General features: G+C 40.3%; 1 protein-coding gene across 10 annotated transcripts in view; it reads left to right on the forward strand.

Annotated features, from left to right (window-relative positions):
* LOC132527646 (cytidine monophosphate-N-acetylneuraminic acid hydroxylase) overlaps window positions 1-17,715 on the forward strand; it is a 257,079-nt gene that overhangs the window by 186,336 nt on the left and 53,028 nt on the right. For 9 of the 10 annotated variants that reach the window (XR_009543036.1, XM_060163555.1, XM_060163556.1 and 6 more), the window contains 2 exons: window positions 14,862-14,959; window positions 15,200-15,403. Coding sequence is in view for 9 of the 10 variants with exons in the window: in XM_060163555.1 (XP_060019538.1) it covers window positions 14,952-14,959; window positions 15,200-15,403 (212 nt within the window). In the remaining variant the exon portion in view is untranslated. Of the gene's footprint in view, window positions 1-11,679; window positions 11,742-14,861; window positions 14,960-15,199; window positions 15,404-17,715 lie in introns of all 10 variants that reach the window. The other variant, XM_060163552.1, reaches the window with a different exon arrangement.

Below are 17,715 nucleotides of genomic sequence, written 5' to 3' on the forward strand. Positions count from 1 at the left end.
TTAACTGCTCAGAGGGTCAGCATCCCTAGTCCCCACATTGTTCAAAGGTACATGTATTCCATTGTGTGGACATACACATTTTATTTATCCACTAATCAACTGATGGACATTTGGGTTGTTTCACTTTTTGGCTATTATGAATAATTAGCTAAATGAATGTTCATGTACAAGTTTTTGTGTGGACATATGTTTCCAGTTTATTATTTTTTTTTAATTCTCAATCTCCTTTTCTTTTTTTAAAATTTATTTATCTCATTTTTGGCTGCGTTGGGTTTTCGTAGCTGCACACGGGCTTTCTCTAGTTGCGGCGAGCAGGGGCTACTCTTTGTTGTGGTGCACGGGCTTCTCATTGCGGTGGCTTCTCTTGCTGCGGAGCATGGGCTCTAGGCGCGCAGGTTTTGGTAGTTGTGGCTCACGGACTCTAGAGCACAGACTCAGTAGTTGTGGTGCACAGGCTTAGTTGCTCTACGGCCTGTGGGATCTTCCTGGACCAGGGCTCGAACCTGGGTCCCCTGCATTGGCAGGCAGATTCTTAACCACTGCGCCACCAGAGGAGCCCCACAGTTCTTTTGGGTAGAGACCTAGGAGTTGAATTACTGGATCCTATAGACACTATATGTTTAACATGTTGAGAATATGCCAAACTGTTTTCAGTCGTCCCACCAGCGATAGATGTTGGATCCTGTTTCTCTACATCCTCACCAACACTAGTACTACCTGTATTTGCTATTGTAGCCATCCTAATGGATGTGAAGTGTTAGCTCATTGTAGTTTTGATTTGTGTTTCCCTCTTGACTAATGATGTGAAGCTTCTATTCATGTGTGTCACTGACCATTCATATATCTTCTTTGGAGAAATGTCTATTTAAATCCTTTGACCATTCCTAATTGGGCTATTCGTTTTGTTATTGAGTTTTAAGAGTTTTTAAAAAATAAATTCCTGATATGTGATCCTTATCTGATATGTAATTTTTTCTTGGTTTGTGTGTTGTCCTTTCACTTTCTTGGTAGTGCCATTATCAAAGGACTACCTTTGTTGATACTGTCTAATATATGCAGAGTTTCTGTTTTATGATTCTTTCTTCTTTCTTTGGATTATTTTATTGTTCTTTAACATCCTTGAGATGGTTGCTTTTTAGCCTTTCTTTTCTTTTTTTTTGCGGTACACGGGCCTCTCACTGTTGTGGCCTCTCCCGTTGCGGAGCACAGGCTCCGGACGCGCAGGCTCAGTGGCCATGGCTCACGGGCCTAGCCGCTCCGCGGCATGTGGGATCTTCCCCGACCAGGGCACGAACCCGTGTCCCCTGCATCGGCAGGCGGACTCTCAACCACTGCGCCACCAGGGAAGCCCTAGCCTTTCTTTTTTTAACGTTCACATCCGAGGCTATATATTTATCTCTGAGTACTCCATTATCACATTGATCATTCTAGCTTCATCCCCTTGCTTATCTATTGAGTCCCACTCCAACAATGAGAAAGCTGGCTCTCACCATTGTTGTCCATGTATTTAATTATGCAATTCCAGTATACATGTATAGAAGTATCAGAATTGCTAACCCATACCCCTATGCAAAATAGCTTTATCAACTAGAATATAGTAGTTCCTATGTGCAGCTCCTTGTGCCTCTAATCTTACAGACTCCATTCATTTCCAAAGATACATGGCCAGCACTTTTCCCCTCACCCACTTCAGTTAGGTTGTTTCATACATTTGTAATAGTTAGATTCTCTTGTCAGTCTATATTCTTTCTTGGGATTCCTCAACCTCCTAAATGATTTATTTTTTTTCTTGTTCTTACTTTCTCAGAGCCTCAAAAAACAACAACAACCTTCTAGATTTGAATAAGTGTAGATGTTACTACATTTATATAGTTTACCTATAACAACTACTGTGTATTTTCTGACTAATGGATAAAATCTTCTTTTATTTGCCTACATCTTTTATTTCCAACTTCAAAATGCTGCCCTCTCCTCTCTAATATTTTGAAGTTTGATGAATAAACCTGTACTCCATTTATGCTTCCCCTCTCCCCTAAATCTTCATCTCTTCATAATAAAAGAGTTCTAAATTTTAGGTTCTAAGTAGAAAGCTCTTCCATCTACTTTATAACTTCAATCTCATTTCTCAGGACCTCTCTCAACTCCGGTATGTCTTCCTTATGGTGTAGGGAACCAAAAATGCACAGCATATCTAGCTGTGGAAACTGAGTGGTTTTTGAATGAACAAATTTCATTTTGTTTCCAGTGTCCTTTCTGGTAACACTCAGTGTTTAATGGCCTTTTGTAATGAAACATGCAATGTAGTGTCTTAAGGGAATAGTCTAAGCTGGTGCCTGTTTATTAAATAGTTTAGCTTAGAACCCATTATTCTAAAAGTATAATTGGAATTACTTTTCCCAAATGTTTCTTCATATTTGCCTGTTGCTCTTTTGCCATAATTTTGCCTATTCAAACAGCCTCATGAGAACTTGTTGTCTCTCAATTTCTCATTTTGATTTCTGGAACGGCGTGAAGGCCATTTGCAATCTTGAAGGTTTCACGTTACTGGTTCAACAAATATTTATTCAGTTCCTAATGGAAAATGCAGTGATGAAAGATTCCCATATGAAGCTCGCAGCCTAATGTTCTTCTGCTAGATCATTGGCTACTAAAGCGTTTTGAGTATAGACCTCCGTTTTAAATTAATTTTTTATTGGCCCTCATTCAATAGTGGTGTTTTTAATGGCTGGTCATTGGGAACAATATGTAGATCGGGAACTACCATTCTAGGTAATTTATGAAAGCATTAAGCTCCAGTCCAGAACTGGTCAATGGGTTTCAAAACTCCACTGTTTCATGGTTCCCCATAAGTGACAGTCACATAAACACACACACACACACACACACACACCCCATAACATTTGCCCAAGTTCTGTGGAATTCAGGGTTTTTTTGGTTTGTTTTTTGGTGGAATTTGGGCATTTAAAATCTATAGAAATGCTGTCTACTAGTTTTGCTGTAATCATATTGTTTTTACCCATTCAAAGAATTCTAGTAGGGTAATGAGGCCCTTTCAAAATTAAGATATTCCCTCCCCTTCACCCAGTTGATATGTTTTCTTAAGTATTTGGAAAATTTCCTAGTCAACTAGTAGATCCTGTAATAAAAACTGAGAATTTATATTCACTTTTTTTTTTTTTTTTTTTTAGTTTCCAGATCTTCCTTGAATAGAAACTTATCCTGAGAGAGGACATAGTGTCAGTCTGCCAGTCCTGGAGTTGTTATTTACCCCCAAGGGGGTTGTACTTACTGTAGCATGGTTCCAGTGTCTCACTTTTGAGTGAAATTTGCTCTCAGCCTAGACTCCAGAGAACTGAGGAGCCTGCCTTGTCTGTTGACTAGCACACTAGATCACTAGGTGAGCTTGTCATGCCTGGGTCCAGCTTGTTCGGATGCTTCAGGGTGAGCCCTGATGAGTGTTCTGCAGGGTAGGCCATGGTCCCTGCTGGTAGTTATGGACATGGGGCAGGGGCCATCACCAGACTCTGAGCCCTGAGTACGGCCCCCAGGCAGGGTAGGCAGCTGTCTGTGGTTTGCTCTTCCTAACTTTGGCATGCCACTTGCAACAGGTTGCAGAGACTGGTGTATGCTGAAGCTTTTAATCTCGACTACACCTTTTATTTTAATTAAGTTACTTCATTGATTTTCTATCTTGCTGAGTCATGCCAGTGCTTTAAGAATTTTATATTAATGATTTTTAGAGTCTTCTGTAAGAAGCCCATTAAATTTTTTGACTTGCCTAATTTCTTCTTCTTCTTATATATTAAATATATAATTTAATAAAATTATATAAGCAATATAATTTGAAATAAATGCTTTGAAAAGAAATTGAAAATACAGATAAACAAAAGAAAATAATCTAATCATCTGTTGAGATACATTTTAGAGTATTCCTCTACCCTTTTTCATAAAAATTATATTTATTAAATTTTTTTGTTAAATAGAGATTTGCTGTATATACACTTCAGTATCCCTTTTTTCTCATTTTATATTAGGAGCATTTCTAATAGCCTTAAACATTGATCTATAAATGATGCCTATCATTTACTTGTGTTAAAATACTGTAATTTACTGAACCAATTTCCTATTGCTAGAACTTTAGGTTGTGTCATATATTTTGTTATAATATAATTTTGTTATAATATAATTTTGTTATAAATAATTCTGTAATGATTATCTTTGTCATGTGCGTCTCTATTTCCTTAGGATAAATTTCTGGAAGTGGAATTATTGAGGCATATATATATATATATATATATATATATATATATATATATATAGCTAAAATTCTGTGGAAAATGATTGGAAAGTGATTGCACTAAACCTATAGATTGCCTTGGGTCCTATGGTCATTTTAACAATATATTTTTTTTTTTTTTTGCGGTACGCGGGCCTCTCGCTGTTGTGGCCTCTCCCGTCACGGAGCACAGGCTCAGCGGCCATGGCTCACGGGCCCAGCCGCTCCGCGGCATGTGGGATCCTCCCGGACCGGGGCACGAACCTGCGTCCCCTGCATTGGCAGGCGGACCCCCAACCACTGCGCCACCAGGGAAGCCCCATTTTAACAATATTAATTCTTCCAATCCATGAGCATAGTTTATCTTTCTATTTGTTTGTGTCATCTTCAATTTCTTTCATAGGTGTCATAGTTTTCAGAATACAGGTCTTTTACCTCCTTAGTTAGATTTATTCTAGGTTTTTTTTTTTTGACATAACTGTAAATGGGATTGTTTCCTTAATTTTTCTTTCTGATAGTTCATTGTTAGTGTATATAAACACAATAGATTTCTGTATATTCATTTCATATCCTGCAACTATAGTGAATTCGTTGATGAGTTCTAGTAGTTTTTTTGGTGGCATTTACAGGGTTTTGTTATCATATCATGTGCATACACTAACAGTTCTACTTCTTCCTTTCCAATTTGGATGGTCTTTATTTCTTTTACTTGTCTGATTGCTGTGGCTATGACTTCCAATACTGTGTTGAATAAAAATGGTGAGAGTAGGCATCCTTGTCCTGTTCCTGATCTTAGAGGAAATATTTTCAGCTTTTCACCATTGGGTATGATGTTAACTGTGGGCTTGTCATTTATGGCCTTTATTATGTTGTGTGTTCCCTCTATACCCACTTTGTTGACAGTTTTTTTTTTATCACAGATGGATGTTGAATTTTGTCAAAAGGTTTTTCTGCATTAATTTAGATGATCATATGGTTTTTATTCTTCAGTTTGTTAACGTGGCACATCACATTGATTGATTTGTGGCAAATGAATCATTATTGCATCCCTGGGATAAATCCCATTTGATCATGTTGTATGATCCTTTTAATGTGTTGTTGAATTCAGTTCGCTAATATTTTGTTGATGATTTTTGCATCTATGTTCATCAGTGATTTTGACCTGTAACTTTCTTTTTTTGTGGTATCTTTGTCTGGTTTTGGTATCAGCATGATGCAGGTCTTGTAAAATGAGTTCAGAAGCATTCCTTCTTTTGTAATTTTTGGAATAGTTTGAAAAGGATAGGTGTTAACTCATATTTAAATGTTTAGTAGAATTTACCTGTGAAGCCATCTGGTCCTGGACTTTTGTTTGTTGGGAGGTTTTTTTTTTTTTTTTGGTTCAATTTTATCACTGGTAGTATATTCACATTTTCTATTTCTTCCTGATTCAATCTTGGGGGATTGTGCATTTCTAGGAATTTGTCTTTCTCCTACGTCGTCCATTTTATTGGCATATATATTGTTCATGGTAATCTCTTATGATCCCTTTATTTCTGTGGTATTGCTGTAACTTCTCTTTCATTTCTGATTTTATTTACTTGAGCCCTCTCTTTTTCTTGATAAGCCTGGCTAATTTTCATCAATTTTGTTTATCTTTTTAAATAACCAGCTCATAGTTTTATTGATCTTTTCTATATTTTTAGCCTCTATTTCATTTATTTCTGCTCTGATTTTTATGATTTTTTCCCCCTTCTACTAAATTTGGGTTTTGTTTTTTCTTCTTTCTCTAGTTCCTTTAGGTGTAAGGTTAGGTTATTTATTTCAGATTTTTCTTGTTTCCTGAGATAGGCTTCTATTCCTATAAATTTCCCTCTTGGAACTGCTTTTGCTGCATCCCATAGATTTTGGATCATTGTGTTTTTGTTTTCATTTATCTTCAGGTATTTCTTGATTTCTACTTTGATTTTTTTCAGTGACCCATTGGTTTTTTTAGTAGCATATTGCTTAGCCTCCATGTATTTGTTTTTTGCAGTTTTTTTCTTGTAGTTGATTTCTAGCCTCATAGTGTTGTGGTTGGGAAAGATACATGATATGATTTTAGTCTTCTTAAATTTACTGAGACTTGTTTTGTGGCCTAGCCTGAGATCTATCCTGGATAATGTTCCATTTGCACTTGAAAAGAATGTGTATTGCTGCTTTCGGATGGAATGTTCTCTATATATCTATTAAGTCCATCTGATCTAATGTGTTGTTTAAGGCTAGTGTTTCTTTACCAATTTTCTCTCTGGATGATATGTCTGTTGATGTAAGTGGGGTGTTGAAGTCCCCTACTATTATTGTGTTACTATCAATTTCTCCCTCTATTTTAATATTTGCTAAACATATTCAGGTGCATGTATGTTGGGTGCATATGTATTTACAATCATTATAGCTTCTTCTTGAACTGACCCCTTTATCATTATGTAATGTCCTTCTTTGTCTCTTGTTCCAGTTTTTGTTTTAAAGTCTATTTTGTCTGATATTGCTACCCCAGATTTCTTTTTTGTTTCCATTTGCTTGGAATACCATTTTCCATCCCCCTCACTTTCAGTCTTTGTGTGTCTTTAGATCTGATGTGAATCTCTTGTAGGCAGCATATGTATAGGTCTTGTTTTTGTATCCACTTAGCCACTCTATGTCTTTTGATTGAAGTATTTAGTCCATTTACATTTAAAGTAATTATTGATAGGTATGTATTTATTGCCATTTTGTTAATTATTTTCTGGTTGTTTTTGTAGTTCTTCTTTTGCCATCTTCCCTTGTGATTTGATGTCTATCTTTAGTGTTATGTTTGGGTTCTTTTTTCTTTTGGGTGTGTGTATCCATTACAGATTTTTGGTTTGTGGTTACCATGAGGTTTTTATATAGCAATCTATATATATGGTCAATTGCTTTAAGTTGCTGATCTCTTAAGTTAGAATGCATTTTAACAACTCTGCTTTCTTACCCACCCCTCTGTATTTTGACACCATATTTTACATCTTGTTTTGTGTGTCCCTTAACTACTTATTTTGGATATAGATTGTTTTACTACTTTTGACATTTAACCTTCCTACTAGCTTTATAAGTGTTTTATCTACTACCTTCTCAGTATTCTGCCTTTACCAATGAAATTTTTCCTTTCATAATTTTCATATTTCTAGTTGTGGCCTTTCCTTTTCTACTTAGGGAAGTCCGTTTAACATTTCTTGTAAAGGTGGTTTGGTGGTGCTGAACTCTTAGCTTTTGCTTGTCTGTAAAATCTTGATTTCCCCTTCAAAGGTGAATAATAGCGTTGCCAGGTAGAGTTTTCCTCATTGTAAGTTTTTTTTAATCACTTTAAATATATTGTGCCACTCCCTTCTGGCATGCAGAGTTTCTGTTGAAAAGTCAACTGATAGTCATGGAATTCCCCTTGTACATAACTAGTTGCTTTTCCCTTGTTGATTTAATATTCTCTCTTCATCTTTAATTTTGGCACTTTAAATACAGTGTGTCTTGGTGTAGTCCTCTTTGGGTTGATCTTGTTGGGGACACTTTGTGTTTCCTGAATGCCTGTTTCCTTTCCCAAGTTAGGGAAGTTTTTCAGGTATTATATCTTCAAATATGTTTTCTGTCCCTTTCTCTCATCTCCTTTGGGACTCCTATAAGGTGAATGTTAGGATGCTTGATGTTGTTCCAGGTCTCTTAAGCTGTCCTCATTTAAACAATTTTTTTTTCTTTTTTTCTGTTCAGCTTGAGTGATTTCCACCACTCTGTCTTCCAGTTCACTGATCAATTTCTCTGTATCATCTAATCCACCGTTGATTCCATCTAATTTTTTTTTTTTTTTTACGGAGGAGAAAGAAAGCGTGGCTTTATTTCTTTGCCAGGCAAAGAGGGAACACAGTAGGCTAGCACCTCAAGAACTGTGTCCCCAATTCCATCTAATGTATTTTTTATTTCAGTTATTGTGTTCTTCAGCTCTATTTGATTCTTGTTTATATTTTCTAACTCTTTGTTAAAAACTTCCAACTTCTGATTTTGTTCATCCATTCTTCTCTCGAGTTCTTTGAACATCCTTTTTTTTAAAGATAAATTTATTTATTTATTTATTTATTTTTGGCTGAGTTGGGTCTTTGTTGCTGAGCACAGGCTTTCTCTAGTTGTGATGAGTGGGGGCTACTCTTCACTGCGGTGTGCGGGCTTCTCATTGTGGTGGCTTCTCTTGTTGCAGAGCATGGGCTCTAGGTGCATGGGCTTCAGTAGTTGTGGCATGCAGGCTCAGTAGTTGTGGCTCGTGGGCTCTAGAGCACAGGCTCAGTAGCTGTGGCACATGGGCTTAGTTGCTCCATGGCACGTGGAATTTTCTCGGACCAGGGATTGAACCCGTGTCCCCTGCATTGGCAGGTGGATTCTTAACTACTGCGCCACCCGGGAAGCCCTGAGCATCTTTTTGATCATTAACTTAAACTCTTTATCAGGCAGGTTGCTTATCTCCATTTCATTTAGTTCTTCTTCCAGGGTTTTATCTTATTCCATAGTTTGGAATATATTCCTCTGTCACCTCATTTTGCTGAATTCTCTGTTTTTATTTCTAGGTATTAGGTAGGTCAGTTACACTATTGATCTTGGAGGAGTGGCCTTATGTAGGAGATGTCCTATGGGGCCCAGCAGTGCACACTGCTTTGGTCACCGGAGCTATGTTCTAGGGTTGCCCTCTGTGTTGGTTGCCTGAGCCGTACTGTTGGGGTAAGCTTATTACTATGGGAACTCTGATAGGCTTGGCTGGCCTGCAGCTCAGTCTGGTGCCAGACCACACCTAGTGAGAAAGCTGCCAGCCCATGGAAGGGTGAGGCCAGATCCTGAGATGGCTGAGGGGCTCAAGGTGTCCTGGAGCTGGTGTTGGCCAGCTGGTGGGCAGAGGTAGGCCACAGGGGCAGCTGACTGCAGAACCCTAGGGAATCCTGGGGCTAGTGCAGAACCCCTGGTGGGTGGAGCTGGGTCCCAGGGTGGCTAGCTGCAGGCTACAAGGCTGTGAGGTTTCCAGGGCTGATATTGGCTTGCTGGTGGGTGAGACCAGTTCCTGGTGCTAGTGCTGGCCAACAGGTGAGTGTACAGATTCAGGACAGCTGGCTGAGGTGTCCAAGGTATCCTGGAAATGGTGTGAGCCAGATGTTGGGTGAGGTTGGGACACTGGGCAGGTGACAGCAAAGCCCCAGAGGGTTCAGGAGCTAGTGTTGGGCTACTGGTGTGGAGGGCTGGATCCTTGGGCAGCTGGCTGAGGAGCCCAAGGTGTCCTATACTTGGTGTCAGCCAACTATTGCCTGGGGCTGGGTCAGGAGGCTGTAGAGCCCCGGGGAGTCCTGGGGCTAGTGCTGGCCCACTGGAAAGTGTGGACGAATCTCAGGGTGGCTTGCTTAGGGGCCCAACATGTCTTGGAGCTGATGTCAGACAGCTGTTCCAAAGGGCTTGGTGTAGGGTAGCTGATCACTGGGTCCCGGGTGGCTGGTTGTGGGACCATGGGGTTCCCAGGATTGGTACTAGTCCCATGGTGGATAAGGCTGGATACAGGGTGACTGGATGACAGTCCCATGGTGTCCTGGAGCTGGTGTTGGCCAGCTGTTGGGTGAGGCTGGGGCATGGGGAAGCTAACTGAAGAGCCCTGGTGGGTGCTGTGCCTACTGCTGGACTACTGGTGGGTGGGCCCAGATTCCCAGGTAGCTGGCTGAGTGGCTGTAATGTTCCAGAGGCTGAAGTCAGGCCCCTGTTGGGTGAGGCCGGATCCCAGGGCTAGTGATGACCAATTAGTGAGTAGGGCCAGAACTTGGGGTGGCTGCCTGGGGGACCCAAGTTGTCATGGGGCTGTTTCAGCCAGCAATGGGCAGGATTAGGTCACAGGCCGGCTGACTGAAGAGCCCTGGTGATCCGAGCACTAGTGCTAAAGCACTGGTGAGTGGGTCCAGATCCAGTGCCACGGGTTGAGGGCCTTGAGGTGTCCTGGAGTTTGCCAGCTATTGGGTTGGGTTGAGTCATGGGGCTGCTGGCTACAGAGCCCCAGGGGGTCCCAAAGCAGTGCTGGCCCACTAGCAAGTGGGGCTGGATCCGAGGGCAGGTGGCTGACGAGCTGCAGGGTTTCTGTGATGGTGTCAGCCCTCTAGTGGGTGAGGCTGGGTCCTGGGGCTCGTGCTGACCCACTGGTGAGGAGCCAAAGGTTTCCTGGAACTGGTGTTGGCCAGTCTTGCTATACCATGTCTCCACCCCTCCCACTGGTCTCACTGTGATTCCTTCTTCATATCTTTAATTGTAGAAGATCTTTTCTTCTAGTCATCTAGTCTTTCTCATTGATAGTTGCTTTGTAAATAGTTGTAATTTTGGTGTGCCCATGGGAGGGGGTGAGCTCAAGTTCTTCCTACTCCACCATTTTGGCCACTCCCCATTCTGACCCATTTTTTAATTGGGTTGTTTGTTTTCTTGTTGTTGAGTCTTAAGAGTTCTTTGTATATTTTGGATAACAGTCCTCTATCAGATATATCTTTTGCAAATATTTTCTGAACAAAATATGATACACACACACAATGGAATATTATTCAGCCTTAAAAAGGAAAGAAATCCTGTTCGTACATGTTAGTTACAATATAGATGAACCTTGAGGACATTATGCTAAATGAAATAAGCCGATCACAAAAAGACAAATACTGTATGATTATACTTATATCAAGTAGCTAAGGTAGTCAAATTCATAGAAACAGAAAGTAGAATGGTGTTAACAGGGGTTTGGCGGGGGGAGGGAAATGGGGAGTTGTTATATAATGAGTATGGAGTTTTGGTTTTGCAAGATAAAATATTTTGGAATTTTGTTGCACTTAACAATGCATATATACTTAACACTACTGAAATGTATGCTTAAAAATGGTTAAGATGATCAGTTTTGCATTAAATGTAGTAAAACAATTAAAGTGCAGTAAAGCAATTTTTAAAAAATTTGTTACATCTCTCTACCAAGAATAACTGATCCAAAAATAAAATTACAATGATACCAATTACGATAGCAGCAACAGCTATAAAATATCTAAGAATTAGCTAGTAAATTTTTTGAAAAAGTAATTTTTTGAAAAAGTAAATTTTCAAAACCATAATAAAGAGCAAACAAGATTATTTGAATAAATGAGGAAATACTCTCTGCTTTTTCATGGGATTAAAAACAACAACAACAACAACGCTCCTAAGTTGCTTTTTATTATTATTATTTTTTTTTTGGCTGCGCCACGCGGCTTATAGGATATTAGTTCTCCGACTAGGGATTGAACCTGGGGCCCCGGGAAATGAGACTGCTGAGTCCTAACCACTGGACCACCAGGGAATTCCCCTAAGTTGCTTTTCAAAACTTGTATGTGCCATTAATTTGATTTTTCCCTTAACAGATCTGTGACCTTTGGAAGCATTTTCACATCATTTGTCTACATGCAGTACATATTTCATTCTTGTGAGTGTATTCCTTCATTAGCCAGATATTTACTGGGCACCTACCATGTGACAGACACTTTATACCTCAGCTTTCATGGAGTTTACATCCCTGTGAACAGAATACTGAACATCTTCCCATTTAAAACAAAACTAATCTAATTAAGAAATTATGAAACGTAAGGTAGATAGCTAGTGGGAAGCAGCCGCATAGCACAGGGATATCAGCTCGGTGCTTTGTGACCGCCTGGAGGGGTGGGATAGGGAGGGTGGGAGGGAGGGAGATGCAAGAGGGAAGAGATGTGGGAACATATGTATATGTATAACTGATTCCCTTTGTTATAAAGCAGAACTAACACACCATTGTAAAGCAATTATACCCCAATAAAGATGTTAAAAAAAAAAGAAATTATGGGTAGCAAAATGCATTTATAGATTGACAATTCTCAGTGAGTTGCCTTTTCTTCCTCTAGCCCTTTTTCTCAGAGCTTAAACTTCTGGAGGATTCCTGGCTTCATGAGATGAATATAATCAAGATGAATATCATTAACATAATATTTTTAAAAATCAAAGCTAAAGCCAAAATTTCATGACAAACAAAATATCAAAATTTTAAAGACAGGATGCTGCACTGCAATGCCATGCCACCAAGTCTGAGGCAAAAGGCAAAAATGTAAAATATAAATGCTTTTGTGTATTTTTTAATAATTATTTTTTCACAAACATTAAAGTATTTGAAAAAATAATGAAATGTTGAAAAGTAGGTGTACTAAAACTCACGTCATTTTAGTTTAAATATTTTATTTATACCCAAGCCAGAATTGACTATAATTTTACTTTCCTGATTTTAATGGAATCCAATCCAATTTTTAATAGCTTTAAAAATTGACTTTTGGGAAAAACTAACCATTAAAAAATAACAAAAGCATGTATATAGGAGTGCACATTTTAAAATTTTGCTTTAGGTTCCAATATACGTTTTCAAGGAATTGATAAAGATGTAGTTAGTTCAACCTGCTTTCCACAGTGCATGGAAAGCCTTAGAATCGAACACAGAACTTTGGCTAACTGGTTCATTCAATCAGGTAAAACAAAATATTTAGAAAGGTTTCCTTTTTACACTTTTAGGCTAATTATTCCAGAAATTGCCTCAGTGCTTGCTTTGGCTTGGTGTCAGATATTTGTACTCATAAGAACAAAGATAAAAGAACTTCATGAGGCTTAACATGGAATCCTTTCTATCAGATACATTTAAAACATATATTTGGAAACATTTAAAGTCTACTGTGAACAGAATTACCAGGAATTTGGAACAGAAGTGACAATGAGAATCTGCTTTAAAAAAATGGATCATACTCAATTATAGAGCTCTGCCTTTATTAGTTGAAAATTGGAAGTAGCTTCCCTGTTATTTTCTATTATGATGTGTTTTTTATATTATTTTAATTTCCTGTTTAAGAAATTTGTGGGACTTCCCTGGTGGGCCATCTTGCAACGCAGGGGGCGCCGATTTGATCCCTGGTCAAGGAATTAAGATCGCACATGCCGTGGGACAACTAAGCCCATATGCCGCAACTACTGAGCCCATGCGCTCTGGAGCCCGTGCGCCGCAATGAAAGATCCCGCGTGCCGCAACTAAGACCTGATGCAGCCAATTAATTAATTAGATTTAATTAAATAAAACCTGATCTTTTTTTTTTTTTTTTTTTTTCCCCCGGTACGCGGGCCTCTCACCACTGCGGCCTCTCCCGTTGCGGAGCACAGGCTCCGGACGCGCAGGCTCAGCAGCCATGGCTCACGGGCCCAGCCGCTCCGCGGCACGTGAGATCCTCCCGGACCAGGGCACGAACCTGTGTCCCCTGCATCGGCAGGCGGACTTCCAACCACTGCGCCACCAGGGAAGCCCCATAAAACCTGATCTTTAAGAAAAAAGAGAAATTTGCAGTCTTCCAAAAATGAAAGTGAGAGTGCCACAAATGTACATGAGCTCCAAATCAATTTTAAATTAACACATGAAGAGAATTTTGACCACTTTTGGTTTGGAGTGGAATGTAGAATTAAACATGCACCCAGATTTCATACCATGGATATGCCAAAAGTTATTTTGAAATCCCTCTTGGCGAAAATTATATTCCACTATGATTCAGAGTTGCATCATAACAAGAGTTTGTTTAAAGATTGGAGTTTGAGAAATGTAACATTTGTATTTTCCTTGAAAAAATATGAGAGATCAAATGCTTTGCTGCTAGAGCTTTTTATAAATTACTCAGATTGCGTGCAGTTGGTTCAAGCCTTAAGTAGCTAGCTCTTAAAGATAGTCTGCTAAGTGGTGGGAAGAGAAAAGCAGAGGGAGTGTTTTTAAAAGCATCTATGTGCAAGTAAGCAGGGCAGTGCACTGGTACTAGGTTATCATGTTCTACAGAATAGTAATACACATTGAGAAGTGCTAGACTTATGATAACTAGACTTATCATGGTGATCGTTTTTAAATGTATAGAAATATCGAATCACTATGTTGTGTACTGGGAACTAACATAGTGTTGTAGGTCGATTATACTTTAAAAACAAACAAAAAAAACCTCATAGAAAAAGAGATCAGATTTGTGGTTACCAGAGGCAGGGGGTGGAGAGAAGGGGATTTGGATGAAGGTGATCAAAAGGTACAAACTTCCAGTTGTAAGATAAATAAGTACTGAGAATGTACAACAGGATCAGCATAACTGACACTACTCTACATTATATATGAAAGTTGAGTAAATCAGCTAAGAGGTCTCATCTTTAATTTTATATCTATATGAGATGATAGATGTTCACTAAAAGAAAAAGAAAGAATGAATTTCAATGTCTCCTGGAAAGTAAAAAAAAAGAAGTGTTAGATTTGACCTGGGGGCCGGGGTGGGGGTGGTGGTGGGTAGCTCGGAAGGCTTATCCAAGGAGGGGATGATTGAGTTATGTTTGAACCTAAAGGATGACTCTCAGTGGGAAAGGAGAGCAGGTGCAGAGACAAAAGCATGGAGGTGGGGAGAGCAGACTGGGTTCTTGAAACTAAATATAAAATTTGGCTTCTAAGAGAGATATGGTAGGGGAGGAAGCAGTAGGACGGAAATACTGAGCTGGGCCCACACCCTCTTTATCCACACAGACTAATGCCTCCTGAGAGCGAATGAGTCATAGAACCTGAAGGAGCAACTGCAGTTCTTCTGAAATACCCAGAGAGAGGCAACGACAGACCATGGGCAGGCAAGTGAGAGGGGCATGAGCTCTCTGGGAAAGTGGAGATAAACCCTCAACAAGTAGGATGGACATTGAAAGGAGGGGAGAAAATTCACCATCAGGTGCCACCAGGCCTGGGTACTTGGAGGGATGGCCTTAAAAAGTATTTTAATAAAAAAGAGGTTTTTGAGGTGTCAATGCCAAATTGTTCTCTCTTGAAACCTAACAGTATCACTCTTTCCTCTCAAAATGTTCGCATTTTCATAGCATCGAACAAACAACTGAGATCCTGTTGTGTCTCTCACCTGCTGAAGTTGCCAATCTCAAGGAAGGGATCAATTTTGTTCGAAATAAGAGCACTGGCAAAGATTACATCTTATATAAAAGTAAGAGCCACCTGCGAGCATGCAAGAATATGTGCAAGCACCAAGGAGGCCTGTTCATAAAAGACATCGAGGATTTAGACGGAAGGTAACACGCGTCCTCTGCTTTCTCCCTGGTGACCCTTCTTACAATTAGATGTGGCAGGAGATGTGTTCATTGAAAATCAAATGAACCAACTGACAAATTATTTCTTTTAGCAAATTCATAACTTTTACTTGTGCTCACTGAGGCAACTCTCTGATCTCAAAACATTATGACCTTTACTTAATTTCCCACTCTCTCTTAAGAACTCTAATTGAAAATTGATTCCTAGCTTGATAAACAGTGAAATTTCTAAGGTACGTGTGTGTGTGTGTGTGTGAGTGAGTGCTTGGGTGTATGTAACAGCTTTTATTTTCCAGGACTCAAGCCTCCCCTGGGTTTCCTTTCCCACTCCCCCAGAAGTATGAGTGGGGCAGGCCCTTATCCAAACACTGCTGGAGAGCAGATAGACTTGCTTTGACTGCCTCATGGTGATTAAAAACCCAAAATGGCAGAGCCGCAACTGTATCTGCCCTGAACAGCAGCTCTTCTAATCATTTCTTGGAAGAACTAGTGCTGGTACCCGTCTCCCCCCACTTGATGAAGCCTACAATATAGATCGCCTTCCTCACCAGTTCAGGAGCAATACCAGGACAGGATGGTTGTGGGTTTTGTTTGTTTGTTTGTTTTCAGTGACTGCCAAAGAGATAGCAGCACTGCCTGGCAGAGACAGGGGGAGTTCTGGGTGAGGGATGCTTTGTCAGCCTGATGGTCAACACCGGCAACGAATGAGTGGTTGACCGCACCTTTCCAAGCTCTGCTTCAGCCTAACTTGACCTGGGTGCTTTTTAGCCATTCCCACATCCGGCTTGACATCCACCGTGTTGTTGAGCTGATTTCTCGGGTCATCTGTGGGCAGTTTAGTGCAGGTGGACTCAGAGGGAGCTGTGTAGTTTTCTAAGAGCTCCCTGCTATAATCGTATAGAAGACCATCGCCCAAGTCTAGAATGTTCTTACACCTGCACACAGATTTGCTTCACTGCATACTTAGTTTCAGGGCCCAGACGCACACTATTAGATTTCTAAATGTTGATAAACACTGTTGCACCTGTAGCTTGTTTGGCTCCTTCGATGGGGTTGCTAGATTAGGCAAATAGAAGGCACCCAGTTAAATAACTAATATATTTTTAGCATAGATAGCTTGCAAGTATTGCATGGGACACAGTTTTAGCGACAGCTGTACTCTAGGAGCGCCTCATGGTTATTTGCTGACAGCCCTGTTTGGAGTCCCTTCCATCTTCTCAGTGGATTCAAGTCAGGGAAACCTCAGACATGGCTTGTTCTGTCACTGGTAAGTTTCTGCAGGCACTCTTGGACCCTGAGGTTTTCTGACTGTTGCGGTTTGGGGACTCCGCGTTTCCTCTCTCCCTTTCTCTCCTTAGTGGGCTTTTCACGTGGTGCTCGCTGAGCCAGCCGTTCAAGGAAGTGTTGCAGCTTTGTGATTAGGAGCAATGATCTTTCCTCACAACCTGCCCTGTTCAGAAGCCTGCCCCCACCACCTATCAGCTCCGTGACCTTGGACAAGTTTCTTAGCCTTTCTGGACCTCAATCCTCTCCTCTATACAGTGAAATTGAGAGTATTACCTACTCTGTCTGACTGCTGAGAGGATTAAGTGATTTCAAACACATAAAGCACTTAAAACAGTGTCTGGCTATATGATAAGTGCTCAATAAATGTCAATTACATTTATCGTTATTACTCTGTCATGAGCTTCTAGTGTAGCTTAGGAACAGAGGTTATTTACAGGAATTCAGATTGTTCTTGAACCTGGCTGGCTCATCTTAACAGAGTGATTGCTTTGCCACAGGCTGGCCTTTCTCTCCTTCACCCAAAGCCTTGGCGGTGATTGATCCTAGTTTCACCGTATTCTGTTGGCAGGCTAACCTAGAGCTGGAATTGTCTTAGTGCTCCGGCACATGAGGAACCAGCTTTATCTCCTGCACATTCTCCCAGCTTTATTCCCAGATGCAGCTCACCAAGCATTGATGTGCTGAAACACCATCCTCAGAGGAACTCACACCCTATACTCCCCCATCCATCGCTCCAAATTTGACTGCTTCTCTGTGTAGCAATTCACCCGAGGAATCTCTCACCTAGGAGACAGTCAAGAGTAATGACCTACCTCTACCACCCTCTCTACATTTTTCTTCTTCACACGTAACCAACATCAGCAACTCTCATAAGCTGTGGTTCTCATTTTCTAAATCTAACAACTTTTCCCAACCTCTTTGCACATGAAGCTGTCGCCTCCCTCCTGTCTACTTGCTGCCTATGAACAGTTAAGATCCTGCCACGTTTCCCCTTTAATGACCCAGCA

This window comes from Lagenorhynchus albirostris, chromosome 10 (assembly GCF_949774975.1).
Source record: "Lagenorhynchus albirostris chromosome 10, mLagAlb1.1, whole genome shotgun sequence".
NCBI classification, from domain to species: Eukaryota; Metazoa; Chordata; class Mammalia; order Artiodactyla; family Delphinidae; genus Lagenorhynchus; species Lagenorhynchus albirostris.